At 33.7% G+C, this 13,357-nt stretch overlaps 1 protein-coding gene across 2 annotated transcripts in view; it reads left to right on the top strand.

Moving 5' to 3' along the window:
• The window catches only part of LOC123550521 (WD repeat-containing protein 89-like), a 29,849-nt gene that overhangs the window by 11,496 nt on the left and 4,996 nt on the right, over positions 1-13,357 (top strand). For both annotated transcript variants that reach the window (XM_053545712.1, XM_053545713.1), the window contains exons 7-9: positions 1,119-1,182; positions 3,325-3,543; positions 4,376-4,420. In XM_053545712.1, the coding sequence (XP_053401687.1) occupies positions 1,119-1,182; positions 3,325-3,543; positions 4,376-4,420 (328 nt within the window). The remainder of the gene's footprint in view (positions 1-1,118; positions 1,183-3,324; positions 3,544-4,375; positions 4,421-13,357) is intronic.

Genomic DNA, 13,357 nt, shown 5'->3' with positions numbered 1-13,357 from the left:
TAACATAGACTCAGGCTTTCGTGCAATATCTTCATCCACAATTGGAGTCATTAAACACTCCAGTGACAGCTCTAGTTTCCTCAGATGTGCCCAGTTTCACTATCCAGCATCGAAATAGTCGAGCGCGCTGTCTCCTGTTTAAAAATGCATTATTTAAAATTTTAGAATTTGAACTTTATGAGTTGTTTCAGTATGTCTCTTTTCATGTACTGATTCAGTGGCAATTACTGAAAAATATGAATATTATTGAAGATAACAGAGGAAGTATATGAAATTTATGTAACAAAGAAAATGTATGAAAATGTATGTAACAAAAAAAATGTTTGTAACATAAAATGTATATGAAACGTATGTGTGTAATTAAGGAAATATATGAAGTATATGTAGGAAAGGAAGTACTTGAAATATATAATAAAGAAAGTAGATAAAGATGTATGTAACAAAGAAAGTATATGAAATGTTTGTAACAAAGAAAGTAGATAAAGATGTATGTAACAAAGGAAGTATATGAAATATATGTAACAAAGAAAGTATATGAAATGTTTGTTACAAAGAAAGTATGTGAAATGTATGTAACAAAGGAAGTATATGAAATATATGTAACAAAGAAAGTATATGAAATGTTTGTTACAAAGAAAGTATATGAAATATATGTAACAAAGAAAGTATATGAAATGTTTGTTACAAAGAAAGTATGTGAAATGTATGTAACAAAGGAAGTATATGAAATATATGTAACAAAGAAAGTATATGAAATGTTCGTAACAAAGAAAGTATGTGAAATGTATGTAACAAAGAAACTATATGAAAGGTATGTAACAAAGAAACTATACGGAATGTATGTAAGAAAGAAAGTATGTGAAATGTATGTAACAAAGGAAGTATATGAAATGTATGTATGTAAAACAAACAAGTATGTAACAATGTATGTAACAAAGAAAGTCTGTGGAATGTATGTAATAAAGAAGTATTTGAAATGTATGTAACAATGAAAGTACGTGAATGGTATGTAACAAAGAAAGTATATGAAATGAATGTAACAAAGAAAGTTATCAAAGAAAGTTTATAAAATGTATGTAACATGTAAGAGAGCACAACTCTATTGTATTGTTTTGCAGGGACAAAAGAAGTAGTGAACTTCTGGGGGCTTACTGTGAGTCACATCAGGATGATATAACTCAGGTAAGCAAGGGCTTCTTCCACCTATCTCAGGGGGCTGAATAACGACCCCATTCCCAATGCCAATTAGGCTCCATTTTTCCCAGTCTGAGGCAAAAAATTCCCATTCATAAGAAAAATTCCAGTTGAAATGAATTTTTGATTATTCAAAGAACTTTTTTGCATAGTAAGTTAGTTTTTTTCCCTAATGAAATCACACAAATCATTGGAAAAACCAACCTGTTACTATTTTAGTAACATGACCGTCTGCACCTCGGCAAAAATTAGATACATGATTCTGCCAGAGTACTGTATGTTTTGTAAGTACAAACCTCTAAAAACACATTAATACATCAACATCTATTGAATAAAGTACCAAGAACATGTTGACATGTAGTTCTTACACCATTAAAATTGAATCTCACATATTTTCTCTGACCCATTTTTTTTTTTCACCTGAAAACACACAGTCACATTCTTTTGATATTATTAACATATTTCTTGGAGAACTTTTAAGCTAGACATAGTGAGCAGTGTTCTTTTATAATTGGCGTTTCAGTTGTATCTTCTACTGTTTGTTGTAATTTAAGACCAAAAAGAACAAACTTTATTTTCTAGTACTGTAAACCTAGAATTGTTTCCGCACTTTTTAGCTCCACACTTCACACACTTATTCACTGTGATAAACTGACTTACATTGCACAGGTTCCGTAACTCTATTTTGCTTTTTTTACAAAAATATCCCCCTTTTTTGACTTAGAAATTTTTAGATAAGATTTTGTATGTAAGCTGGTATCTCAGTACCCATTAATGGGAATGGATTGAAACTTCATTCACTTATTCACTATGATCTGACATGCACTGTGCAGGTCCCATAACTCTACTTTGCATTTTTTCAAAATTATGCCCCTTTTTCACTTAGCAGTTTTTGGTTAAGTTTTTGTATATAAGGTGGTATCTAAGTATCCGCTGAATGGAATGGATTGAAACTTCACGCACTTGTTCACTGTCATGATATGACATGCAGTGCAAAGGTTCAATAACACTACTTTGCATTTTTACAGAATTATGCCACTTTTTCATCTTAGCAGTTTTTGTTTAAATATTTATATGTAAGCTGGTGTCTAAGTATCCACTAATGGGAATGGATTGAAACTTCACACACTTGTCCACTGTCATGAGCTGATAAGCGCTATGCAGGTTCCATAGCCCTGTTTTGCATTTTTACAAAATTATGCCCCTTTTTCGACTTTTGTATTCATTCAATTGACAAGGACATTGAATAGTCGGGCATTGCTGTCCTCCGACAGCTCTTGTTAAATTAGCGCCTTTCACGGGTACTATATTTCTGTGAAGTTAGATAGGTGGAAAAAATCTAACACAAATGCAAAAGATTCTAGCTTCAGCTTAAACCATCTGCTATAGAATGGTTTTGTACTTACACATGCCTGGACACTGATGTAAATCCTTTCAACTCCTTTTGAATAAAGTAGTTAAATGCAGTTTATGTTTTCTTATTAACTTTAGTGTTAATGTCTTAAATATTACAGGAGTCATAAAAATAATCCACTTTAATAACTTAAATTCTAGTACCATAGTGATATAAAATGAGTGCACAAATCAACATTAAGTCAATTGATTGACAGGTGACTTCTGTATGACGTAACAGACTTTTCAACATCTGTTATTTAGGGGATAAAGCATCTATCGAAAGACATTTAATTCATAGTCAGCAGCATATACGCTATATTGCTTGTTAGTAAAATATTGTGGCTATTTCTAATAAGTGTGGTTTAATCGCCTAACAAAAGATACTGCTATGAATGTCAAACAAATGACAGTGTAATAACAGCAATCGATTGTGTGTCAATAATTGGGGAATAACCGTTCATATAGATGAAAAGGACAGGGGTGCATTTATAATTAAGGGGTACAATAAAACGGAATGTTTTCGAGAATACTATCAATGCAATTATACCATGATACTCACCTTAGTATACTAAATATGTTCACTTGCGAATTCATTTTCGTGGGATTCGCGATGGATATGATTCCACGAATATTTATATCCGCATAAATGTCCACGTTTTGAAAGATGCGAAATATAGTATCCGCGAGCATTTCTAGGTTTACAGTATATATTATATACATGTATTATATTTCTAGGTTTGTTTTCACCCTACCAACCCTGACAGCCTAGCCACAGGTTCTACGGATGGTTTGTCATGTTTATTTGACATTTCTGAGACAGATGAGGATGATGCCCTGTCTTACACATGGAACACGTGCTCGACAGTTGCAAAAGTTGGCTGGTGTGGAGAGAATTTTAGTAGCGTTTATTGTACAACACATATAGATACGTTTCACGTCTGGGACTCAGTTGAGGTATGAAATCTACCGATATTTTTGTTAAGTTGAAATGTTCCTATTTTTATACTTGGAATTACATTATGTGATAGAGTATTGTGAAATCGTTAATATTTGTTGGGGGACCACTTTTCATTAGTTTGTATTTTAGTCAAACCGTGAAATTAAATTCCAATAAACAAGTAAATCTCCCATTCATTATATGTTTAAAGTTTGAATCCATAATATCATATTCCATGAAAAAGCAAATTTGGTCAAAACCGGAAATTTCATGCCCACAAAATGATATAATTCCAAAATACTTACACTACATTGTCAGCTTGTGAAACAGACAGGACTATTGATACAAAAAATCGTTTTTAGAAGTTGATTTTTTTTTCATACAGATAGAGAATATGTATGCCATGAGAAAACTTCTGAGTTTTCAATGTTGATAGTTATTATACATGTGCTTACTTGAATGTCTGAGGCATCATGTAGATTATTTTCAGTAACAAGCTGTTCCTTTACTTCAGTCTTGAGCTATCTTTTAATGGCATACAATGTATGATTGTATTTTGAAAAAAAACAAGCACATTGTTGTAGGATTTTGCATCACTCATTTGCAAATCAGGCTGACCTTTTGAGTTTTTAAGGCAAATGTTGCTTTATTTCTTTTTGAAAAAGTGCGTAACAAGGAAATTAACTTTTGAGCCCATTATTGGTCTTTTTTTTGTACACTATTTGCAAGTAAAGTGTCTCAGTAAATTTCAAAGAAAAAATATCTTCCTTGGAAGAAAATTAACCCTTGTTAAAGCATTTTATGTAATGACAACATGGATTATCACCCTTTCCTCATTTTCTTTGCTAGGGTGATCCAGTATTTGAAGTTACAGATTTGAAAGATGTACTTCAGGTAAGTGTTTAAAATGTGACTGTAGATTAATACAATGTTTACCAATGAATATTGTGATGTAGAGTTGTGTGAAATTTAATATAATTTTGTTGAGCTTCCGTTCTAAATGTCCACAACAGATGGGGACATAATTTCATTAATAAAATAAAATAAAAAAGAATTGTATTTGTATCATGAGGTTTAATTTTGTGGATGGGAGTGATAATGAAATCCCCTGAATGGTAATAATTTCAGTTTTCACAGTATGTGATAGTAACTGCTGTTAGATGTTTTGTACAAATGGATAACTATTCAACTACTTAATCCTTACCCTGCTAAATTTATATAATGAACTTGTCTGTCTTTCAATTTGGACAGTACCATTAATTGTTAAAATGGGTGCTTACCAAAAATATACCGACTGAATGGCAAACAGTGCAGATCTTGATCAGACTGCACGGATGTGCAGGCAGATCAAGATCTACACTGGTCGCGAATGCAGAATCAATTGTGTCCAGCATGATTAGGGTTACACTTTAAGGACGTATGCTAGAATTTGGTTCGAAAATTTTCCCAATAACAGAATTTCTTCAAACTTTGGATATTGAAGGACAATCACCTAAGAAACAAAAAAATGCAATAAAAATCATAGGTCACTGGTATCGAAAAAGAGTTATCTGCCCTTGAAAATGGCATTTCCCCCAAAAATGACGTTTTCAAGGGCAGATAACTCTTTTTCGAATCCGGTGACCTATGATTTTTATTGCATTTTTTTGTTTCTTAGATGATTGTCCTTCAATATCCAAAGTTTAAAGAAATTCTGTTATTGGGAAAAATTTCGCCCATCTCATATACAGGGAATTCTAGCGTACGCCTTTAATATTAATCTAATTGATTTGAAACTTTAGTGTTTTACTATATTGTTTGCTTGTTTGCTAATTGGTTGAAAATGTGATCATTTCCTTCCATTAAAGAATGTTACATGTAACTTCTTGTTTTTAGCTCACCTGAACTTTGATCAGGGTTAGCTATTATATTAGGAGGATGGTCGGGTGTCTGGCATTTGATGTCCATCGTCCTGTGTCATCATTTTTACTTAAACATCTTCTCTGAAACTTCTGGTCAGAATTACACCAAACTCTGTCAGTTGCATCCTGGCATGGACCTCTATCAAGTTTGTTCAAATGGTTCACTTTTGCACCTTTTAGGGGCCGCCAGGGCTAAAAGAAGAAAAAACCTTTAAATGCCTTCTCAGGAACTGCTTGATGGATCTTCATCAAACGTCTGTAGCATCATTATAAGGTCCTCTCCAAAGTTTGTTAAATAGGGGCACATGTCCCCTTTTAGGAGCTCCTAAGGTTAAAAAGGTACCTTTGATCAACTTCTTCTCATGAACAGGATAATGGATCTTCATCAAACTTTGTCTGTAGCATTAAGGTCTACTCTTGATTTTGTTCCAATGAAGGAGATTGTCACCCTTTAGGGGCCACTAGAACTAAAAATAGAAAAAACATTTAAATGACTTCTTGTCATGTATGGAAGGATGGATCTTCATCAGACATGATATGTTTATAAGGTCCTTTCCCCTTATGTTTAAATAGGGGCACTTAGTTTCTTTTAGGGGCTGCTAGAGCAAATAGAAATTCCTTTAAATAACTTCTTTTCATGAACTGTTTAATAGATCTTCATCAAACTTGATTTGGAGCATCATTAAAAGGTCCTCTATTAGGTTTCTTCAATTAGGGGCACTTTGCCCCGTTAGGGGCTGCTAGAGCTAAAAGTAGAAAGATCTTTAAATGGTTTCTTCTTGTGAACTGCTGGATGGATCTTCACCAAACTTGGTCTGTAACATCATTATAAGGTCCACTTCCAAATGTCATGCTAGGCCCCTTTAAGAGGCAGCTAAAGTTTAATACAAAAATGACTTTAAATGACTTTTTCTCATGAACTGTTTGATGAATCAAACTTGATTAGTAGTGTCATTATAAGGTTCTCAACCAAATTTCTTCAAATGGGGGCACTTTACCCCTTTCAGGAACCACTATAGCTAAAAATAGAAATACATTCAAATGACTTCCTCTCATGGGCTGCTTCATCAAACTTGGTTTGTAGCATTACTGTAAGGTCCTCTCCAAAATTTGTTCATGTGAGGGTGTTTGGCCCTTCAAGGGGGTTCTAGAGTTAAAAGATGAAAAAAAAACCAACAACATTTAAATGAAATTTTCTCATGAAAAGCTGGCTTGATCTTCATCAGACTTGGCTTGTAGCATCATTGTAAGGTCCTCTCCAAAATTTGTTCAAATAGGGTCACTTGGCTCCTTTTAAGGGCCACTAGAGCTAAAAGTAGAAAAAAAACTCTAGTGAACTGCTGGTTGGATCTTCATCAGACTTGGCTTGTAGCATCACTGTAAGGTCCTCTCCAAAATTTGTTCATGTGGGGGTGTTTGGCCCTTCCAGGGGGTTCTAGAGTTAAAAATGAAAAAAAAAAAAACAAAAAAAACCCATTTAAATGACATTTTCTCATGAAAAGCTGGCTGGATCTTCATCAGATTTGGCTTGTAGCATCATTTTAAGGTCCTCTCCAAAATATGTTCAAATAGGGTCACTTGGCCCCTTTTAAGGGCCACTAGAGCTAAAAATAGAAAAAAACTAGTGAACTGCTGGTTGGATCTTCATCAGACTTGGCTTGTAGCATCATTGTAAGGTCCTCTCAAAACCTTGTTCAGACAGAGGCACTTGGCCTCTTTTAGGGGCCACTAGAGCTAAAAATAGATAAAAAAAAACCTCTAGTGAACTGCTGGTTGGATCTTCATTAGACTTGGCTTGTAGCATCATTCTAAGGTCCTCTCTCAAATTTGTTCAAATGGTTTTGCTTGGTCCCTTTTAGGGGATACTAGAGCTAAAAGTAATAACAAATAGTAACTTCTTATCTTGAAGTTTGTTCTAATGGTAATGCATTTTTGGGCCATCACAGCTATATATAGAAAAAAAAACACTTTATGTAACTTTTATTTTAATGAACTTCTTATAGCATGTTCACCTGACTTTGTCAAAAACAAGGTCATATGGTAAAGGTCCTCTTCAGGTGAGCGACTTAGGCCCTTTTGGAGCCTCTTGTTTAAGCTGTAATGGACTACTAGATTTAAAACAAGACAAGCAGAAATTGTTAGATGCAAGTGATAGATTTGAATAATAAAAAACCTGCAAAATGTCATGAACCTTATTAATATTCAAGACTTGCTGCAACATTAATTCCCCAGGTGAATACCAGTATAGAAATTCCCTTTTCCCTGATGAAATTATTTGTTACTACAGTGTTCAATGCTGATAACCCCCCACTCAGTGCATTTAAACACACTGTAATTGTTGTATAATTGACATTAATGAGAGAAAAATATTTTATGTCGTAATTGACAATTATAGATATTGAGAAAAAGAATTATTGGACATGTTTACTAGAGTGACATTTATAGCAAATCTAGCTTTTCTTTTCCATCACTTTGTGTTAAAATATAGCTAAAATTTTGAGCAAGTTGTTTGTAAAGGCAACTACTGCAGTGTGGATCATGTCCATTGGCGGTGAGCTTCAAATTACTCAATACTGTTTGATGTTTGTGTGTACATGTTGGTCTGTCTGTCCAATTTGGTTTAGATAATAACTTTGACATGCATGGAGCAGTCTTTTTTGTATTTGACATATATGTTTCCCCTCAATAAGACTGATTGTCATGCGTAAACTCCAGGTCCCTGTTTAAAGGTCAAGGGCAAACATGGATGTCAGATCTTGTCTGAGATAACTTAGACATGTATGGAGCAAATTTATTTTTATATGACATAATTGTGTACTTTAGTGAATTGGAGTGTCAAGCACAAAACCAAGGTCCAAATCCCCAAAATTAAAGTCACACATGGAGTAGAGGTCCTTTTAGAGTTTTTCCACACCATAACTTTGACATGCATGGAGCAATCTCTTTTTCAATTGGCAATATTCATCTTAATGAGACCAATTATTGCACTCAAACCCTAGACCACTTTCTCAAAAGTCAGGGTCACTTAGGGGTCAAAGTTTATTTTAGGGCTTGTCAGGGCTGTATTTTTGACATGCATGGCCGGGCAGTCCTACCTGTATTTGGCATAAATGTTTGTTTTAATGTGACAGATTGTTTTTCACAAACCCTAGGCCCCTATCTCAATGTTCAAGGTCACATGCAAGGGTCAGAGGTCATATCAGATCTTGTTTAGGCAGTAACCTTGACACACATTGAGCAGTCTTTTATTTTACATAAAATAATATCTAAACAGAATATTGCCATACGACACTGGTCCATATCTCAAAGGTCAAGGTCACACTGCAGGTTTGAACTCTTGACTTGTATAGAGCTTTTTTTTTTTTAATTGGCTGAAATTTTTTAGTAATTTAGGTGGTGTGTCAACAAATAGCAAGCTGGATATTGTAACCATTTTAGCATCAGCATTCAAGTCTGTAAATCAGGGATACAGCTGACATGCTAGCTTGTGGCATTCTGTTGTCAGAGAGAGGTACTTTTGCTTCATGTATCTTCACTTGCGGCATTCTGTTGTCAGAGAGAGGTACTTTTGCTTCATGTATCTTCACTTGCGGCATTCTGTTGTCAGAGAGAGGTACTTTTGCTTCATGTATCTTCACTTGCGGCATTCTGTTGTCAGAGAGAGGTACTTTTGCTTCATGTATCTTCACTTGCGGCATTCTGTTGTCAGAGAGAGGTACTTTTGCTTCATGTATCTTCACTTGCGGCATTCTGTTGTCAGAGAGAGGTACTTTTGCTTCATGTATCTTCACTTGCGGCATTCTGTTGTCAGAGAGAGGTACTTTTGCTTCATGTATCTTCACTTGAACGCTGTTTCCTGGATTGTTTGTATGGTACTTATGCCTTAGTAGGAGATTGTTGGGACTTGTGTTCAGATTGGACACCAGCCAGGTTTCAAACCTGCAACTTCTGGTGCTTCACTCCTTCCTAAATCAAGGCTGGTTTATTTTACATGTGTGTTTTGAATTCTCGTATCTTATCGTTTGCAAATACGAGCTAAAATAAAACATTTGGGAATACTGACAAATCCGCAATACAATTTTAGAATGCATAGAACACTGTAGGGGACTATGTAGGTCTTTTCAGAACTTAATTTCCTTGTTTATTTACACTATTTTCATGATAAAACAGCTCAGTAAGCCTCCTATCAATTCAGCAGATCTGCATTTAGATTACTTGTTGAATATGATATGTTTGAATATTTATATAATTCATGGCTTTTTTAAACAGTAATTGAATAGATGCTCTAAATATAGGTCCGTCTGATGAAAAACGGTTTATTTATTGCTCAATACTGAAAGGGATTAAAAGCTGTAGGAGGTAATTTGTGTATAATAGCCTTGCCTTTATAGCTCTTCAAATAACAGTCTTGGAGGTAGAAATGTTGTATTTATTTGGAATATAGGTATTTAAATGTTTATAATGATATGCTGTACATAATTTGAATAAACAATATTTCAATAGGTAGTGTAGCTGCAAAATAAATGTCACGTTTTATTTATATATCAGTGGATTGAGATGACAAAGCTGTTTCACTGTACTTACCAGAAGAAAAACATTTTAACATGAAGAAAAGTTTTTTTGTTGTTTCTTGTTTTCAGTGTAAATTCCCATACTGTTATTGTAATAAATTTAAGTTTAGATGCCACAGGGCAAACATTCAGATTAATTTTGAACATAGCACTTTGAGAAATGTCAAAATATTTTGTCTCACTGATTATACCATATCAAAAACCCTTTTCTATGCAATGCTTAGATACCTATCTAATAAGTATGTATAAAATTATAAATTCATACAATGTTTCTGCTTCCATTGTTAATTTTACTTGGAAATACTCAGGCAAACTACACTGAAGCAATAGGGACACTTGCCCATGTCTGACTTCTGGATTCTTGTACTTTTACACCACTGCCTTACCCTTGCATAATCGAGCAATAGGGACACTTGCTCCTGTCCGACTTCTGGATTCTTGTACTGTTACACCACTGCCTTACCCTTGCATAATCGTAAGAGGCAACTTATAGAATTTGAAGACTTAGTTTTGCTGTATATCTGTGATTCTAGCAGGGTTAAAAGGTTTGATTCCGTACCTCACATTTTTATTTAATCCTCACACAGTATGTGGTGCCATATAACCTGTACTGTGATGGTGCACTGTAAAATAGAGAAGTTATCTGAGTATTAGTTATTCTAGTTAGAGAAGCTGGGTATGAAACTCATGATCCCTAGTTTCATAGTTTGATGCCCCAGTGAGCAAATACCACAGTGCCCACTCTGTAGGTATTTATCACAATGCCCATTGGATAAACAAGTACTACAGTAAGTACAGTGCCAATTCAATAAGCAAAAACTTTGATTCCCATTTGATAAGCAAATTCTACAATGCTCATTCAGTATTAAATTTTACAATAACACTATTCAATAAGACTAGTGTATATGCCTATTCAATAAGCAGATACCACAATGACCATTCATTAACCTTAAGCCTGCCAGCGGCAAGTGATTCTGCCTTTGTGACCAGTGCAGATCAAGATCAGCCTGCATGGATGTGCAGACTGATCATGGTCTACACTGTTCGCCGTTCAGTCAGTAAATTTTCAGTGAACACCCCTTCGATTAATATATGGTATTGTCCAAATTAAATGATGGGCTAGACCATTTTAGAAATTTAGCAGGCTAAAGGTTAAGCAAATACAGCTATACCCGTAAGCAAAATCAACATACATTTATGGATATTCAGAGTGCATGATGGGTACTTCACTACTTTTCATGAAGTCATAGCCTTCAGATGACTTTAATGCACATTTTGGTGATATAAACATCGCTGTACTTGGCCTCAGAAATTTTGATATTTTCAAAATGTTTTATGACTGCTGGTGACCACTATGTTTGTATTTCACAGAACAGAATGAAATATATTAAATATGTTTTTCCCACGATTTTGAAATTTTTCCTGTCATCTATGAAGTGTGAAAAACTATTTATTTAGTTAACGAAATTTGGTTATATGTTGCTAGACCTTCCTAATGATCTAATCTACAGCAGAAATTATGTTAAAAAGGTAAAGAGACGATCGGTATCAAAATGTATTTACATTTCAAATATACGAATTTTAAGGACTTATTTGTCCTTCACTACGATGACAGTCGAACCACTTCAGCAATCAGTCAGAATGAACTAAGGCGTAAAAAAAAAATTGTTTGTTTCCAGTATCCCGACCTACCCTAAATTTTTGGCCCGACCCTAAATGTTTTTATGGCCTTGGAGAATTTTTTTTTCAACTTTTTAACAAAAAGTTGCAAAACTCCACTTTTTATGCTTTAAACATGGCCAGTGATGTTAGAAATCAACTTACTGATGCTCTAAAGGCATAACCCCCTTATTTGTATTCATGTTTTGACACAAAAATAATTTCCGAAAAGTCTCCCTTAATAAAAAAAATTTCCAAAAAAAATTTTTCCGACCTACCTACCCTAATTTTTTTGAGCATGTTACTGGAAACAAAGAATTTTTTTTTTAGGCCTAAGGGAACAACTTCAGCAGTCAGTATATATTTAAATATTCTTAAGTCAGTATGAACTAAGAGAACAACTTCAGCAGTCAGTATTGAGATATTCTTAAGTCAGTATGAACTAAGGGAACAACTTCAGCAGTCAGTATATATTGAAATATTCTTAAGTCAGTATGAACTAAGGGAACAACTTCAGCAGTCAGTATATATTGAAATATTCTTAAGTCAGTATGAACTAAGGGCACAACTTCAGCAGTCAGTATATATTGAAATATTCTTAAGTCAGAATGAACTAAGGGAACAACTTCAGCAATCAGTATATATTGAAATATTCTTAAGACAGTATGAACTAAGGGAACAACTTCAGCAGTCAGTATATATTAAAATATTCTTAAGTCAGAATGAACTAAGGGAACAACTTCAGCAGTCAGTATATATTAAAATATTCTTAAGTCAGAATGAACTAAGGGAACAACTTCAGCAGTCAGTACATGTATATATTGAAATATTCTTAAGTTAGTATGAACTAAGGGAACAACTTCAGCAGTCAGTATATATTGAAATATTCTTAAGACAGTATGAATTAAGGGAACAACTTCAGCAGTCAGTATATATTAAAATATTCTTAAGTCAGAATGAACTAAGGGAACAACTTCAGCAATCAGTATATATTGAAATATTCTTAAGACAGTATGAACTAAGGGAACAACTTCAGCAGTCAGTATATATTAAAATATTCTTAAGTCAGAATGAACTAAGGGAATCTCTTCATCAGTCAATCTTAATCTAAAGGACCACTTTATCATTCAATATTTTAAGGTTTCAGTTTGTCAGTCAAAAGGAATTTAAGAAAGACCACTTATCAGTCACAATAATTTTATTGTAATCTCCTTCATGGCATATTTTTATCGTACTTAAAATTTAACTTAATTTTTACAAACAGTAAATATCATATACCATAAAGAGCATTTTATATACTTGCCCCGATATGCAAAAAAGAAATTTATTTATTTATTCGCTGTGCTAAAATGTAAATGCAGGCTGTAACACATCATATTCTAAAATCAGTCGATGTTTCTAAGGGTGATAAAAATCAGTGAACAAATATTTTGTAAATATTTTCATTTCTTCCGTATTTGTCATAGTTCATTTTACCTTGACTTTCGATTTACAATTGTCTGTTGAACTATTTGATTTTGTCGGTAATTCAATAAGATTTCATTTGACAATTTAATTGATGACAAGGACATTTTAATGGGTTAATATCAAATCAAATTTACTTTTCAATAGAGACGGACTACTTTCTTGTACTTTAAAAATCAGAAGTACATAAATAAGATATATTTCATTTTGATTTGATGAAAATTCGGTGTCAAATG

Source organism: Mercenaria mercenaria, chromosome 6, assembly GCF_021730395.1.
Source record: "Mercenaria mercenaria strain notata chromosome 6, MADL_Memer_1, whole genome shotgun sequence".
Classification (NCBI taxonomy): Eukaryota; Metazoa; Mollusca; class Bivalvia; order Venerida; family Veneridae; genus Mercenaria; species Mercenaria mercenaria.
This window is presented reverse-complemented; position numbering and strand designations above follow the sequence as displayed.